This window comes from Morus notabilis, unplaced genomic scaffold (genome assembly GCF_000414095.1).
Source record: "Morus notabilis unplaced genomic scaffold, ASM41409v2 Scaffold79, whole genome shotgun sequence".
In the NCBI taxonomy this organism is placed as follows: domain Eukaryota; kingdom Viridiplantae; phylum Streptophyta; class Magnoliopsida; order Rosales; family Moraceae; genus Morus; species Morus notabilis.
Genome location: NW_010366287.1, coordinates 119,638 through 122,297, shown reverse-complemented (window position 1 = coordinate 122,297; position 2,660 = coordinate 119,638). Strand labels below are relative to the sequence as shown.

Genomic DNA, 2,660 nt, shown 5'->3' with positions numbered 1-2,660 from the left:
CTATAGTGGCCGGGACACATATGTAACATTTTTTTTTCTTTGTTAAATCTCCTTTCTCCACTTTGGCCCTACATTGTGGTATACTCCTAAAGCAACTATTTTTTTTTTTTTTCAATTTTCCCACATGGCCTCTTTAATTTTCTCCTTTTTTATGCCAATTGGCCCACAGTATACTCACAAAGTAAATTTTTTCCCCACTTGCTTATGTATAGAACATAAAGATAATAATTTTATAATAAACCTAAAGAAGCTTTTATTAGTTATATATTCTCCGATTGCAGAAATCATGATAACACGCACAATCGACAGGGCATATTTTAATTCAACTTGTACAAATTACTTTAAGAGAAAAAAATTAGGGCATATTTTAATTCAACCTGAACAAATTACTTTAAGAGAAAAAGCTAAATACGCACAATCGACAGGGCATATTTTAATTCAACTTGTGCAAATTACTTTTAACGGAAAATGCTTAAACACTCAAACTTATTGCTTAAAATACAGTAGAAATTATTACAAACTAGCTAGATCTCGGTATAAATTACGATCTACCACACATAAGTATATAGAAAACAAATTATATATATATATATATATCATTAGTTGGGTGTCTTGATGTAACCCACATGGGTAGAGTTGGCAACTTTAGTCAAAGTCTTCAACTCATTAGCCACCCAACACCTTGAAGTTTCCGTATTGTAAAAGTATCCTAAACACTTACAATCCGAAGTGCATTTTTTCTCGCAATCAGTTTCCTTCACAGAACTTCCAGAGGTATATTTACTCAGAAAATGGTCAACTCCATCAATCTTATAGTAATGAAAATCACTTGGCCTACAAGAGGTTATCTTTGGAGGCGCACAATTCTTGCTCCAACCCAAAAGCCCTTTCTCCGAAGGACAAGCCACACATTGGTTATCTTCACAAACGCCAAAATTCCCACATCGGCTAGGCAATTGGCACTCGGTCTCCCAAAAGGATTCTCTATCAAAAATACTAAAAACCACCTCCCAAGCTTGTGTATCCACTTTGTCGTTGTAAGTGTAAACCTTAACATTCCCATCTATTCCGAGTCTAAGAAGCGACGATGTTCCATTGTATTTAGGTCTCCCAACATAATAACTCCCACCGGTCGATAACTCCAACTTCACGTCGTACGCATAACCCTCGTCGGTCTCCGGTGAAGCTTGTAAAGTCACGTTCTTTAGAGTGCCTTGGACTGGACTGAACCTCTCAGCCAAAGAGAAGTACTTCAATGGCTTGTTAGAGTTCTTTCCTTGGTAGTAAAGTGAAAAACCTTTCGGCTCAATAACAAAGCTGTAGGGCCCATCTTTGTTCCGTTCCGCGGAGAGGCGACTAACGAGCTTGTTACGAAGGGTTTGTCCCACCAAAAGAGTGTCGGTGGGGTAGTCAAAGCTTTGCCATATAAAATTGCCCTTCGAGTCATGAAGGACAATGTTGCCGTTTGGAAGTAATTGGAAGCCAACGACACCTTTGTTGGCAGTGTTGGTTTGCCAAGCGACCCTGCCATCGGCGTCGGCGAGGACTAGGTTTCCGTCGGTTCCGAAGGTGAGGGTTGCGTTCTCGCCGACCGGGTTGCCGCGGTTGGCCTCCCAAACCCACCGGAACTCCGAACGTCTTAGACCCATGCGAAGGGCGAGGGTGAAGGCGTTAGGGGTGGTGTTGTAGAATGCAAGTTGGAAAGGGGAGTTGAAGACGCTTAGCATGCGGTAGCTGCCGTCGTACTCGACAATGTAGGGGCCTAATTCGCCTTCGTTGACGAACTTGAATGTGGCATTTTCGGGAACTTGAGCTTGAGCAATGGAAAGGGTGAGGGAGAGAATGAATAGAGAAAACAAGGAGGACATGAGCAGCTTGTTGAACGAGCAAGACATTTTTGTAGTTTATTTTGTGGTTTTTGGAACTTTGGGAAAGGATTCTATTTATAGCAATCGTGGAAGGCCAATTTGGAGACTCTATTTTGATTGTTTTGATTTGAATTTTTCTTTTTCTGATGACCATGTGGATTTGGATGTATATGAATATGTAGTTTAATATTATACAGATCGTCAATATCCGTAGAAGTCTAGAAGAGATGTATATACATATTATATGCGTAATAATTCCGGACAAGGCATATTTTGCAGACGGCAATATTATTATTTACTAGTGCCGTGTACTCTTCATTAATTAATCATACATTTATTTAATACCCCTAACAAAGTATTTTTGAACAGTACCCTTTATCATCCGTACGTTGAAAGTCTGAATTCATGGAAAAATTTTTATAAATTTTTTTTAGAACTTTGTGACTTTTAGCAACATGCTTTCTGAATTTTAAAATGTGCATGCCCTTTGAATTTTATCATTTATGTCAATATGTCTCTTGAGTTTAACTCCATCAAGTATTTTAACGTAAATGCTTATAAACACCCTCTGAATTTTTGTAATTTGTGTCAATATACCTCATGAATTTTAAAATGAACCTATTGTGCCCCCTAAAATGTGATATATCTCCAACTTTTTCCCTGCATCTTGATTCTATAAATTTTTTAAACGTAAATGTTGATATGACCATTAAATTTCTAATTAGAGATGATATAATTTTGGATTTATTGAATGCATTTCCCTTCAGACTATTAGTTAAGCAACGATTCTCA

The 2,660-nt window shown here is 38.0% G+C and overlaps 1 protein-coding gene across 1 annotated transcript; it reads right to left on the bottom strand.

Moving 5' to 3' along the window:
* Positions 1-429: 429 nt before the first annotated feature.
* LOC21401624 (epidermis-specific secreted glycoprotein EP1) lies at positions 430-2,009 on the bottom strand. The gene has a single exon (XM_010109935.2). The coding sequence runs from the start codon at positions 1,893-1,895 to the stop codon at positions 600-602; it is 1,296 nt and encodes a 431-aa protein (XP_010108237.1). The 5' UTR covers positions 1,896-2,009; the 3' UTR covers positions 430-599.
* Between the last annotated feature and the right edge of the window lie 651 nt (positions 2,010-2,660).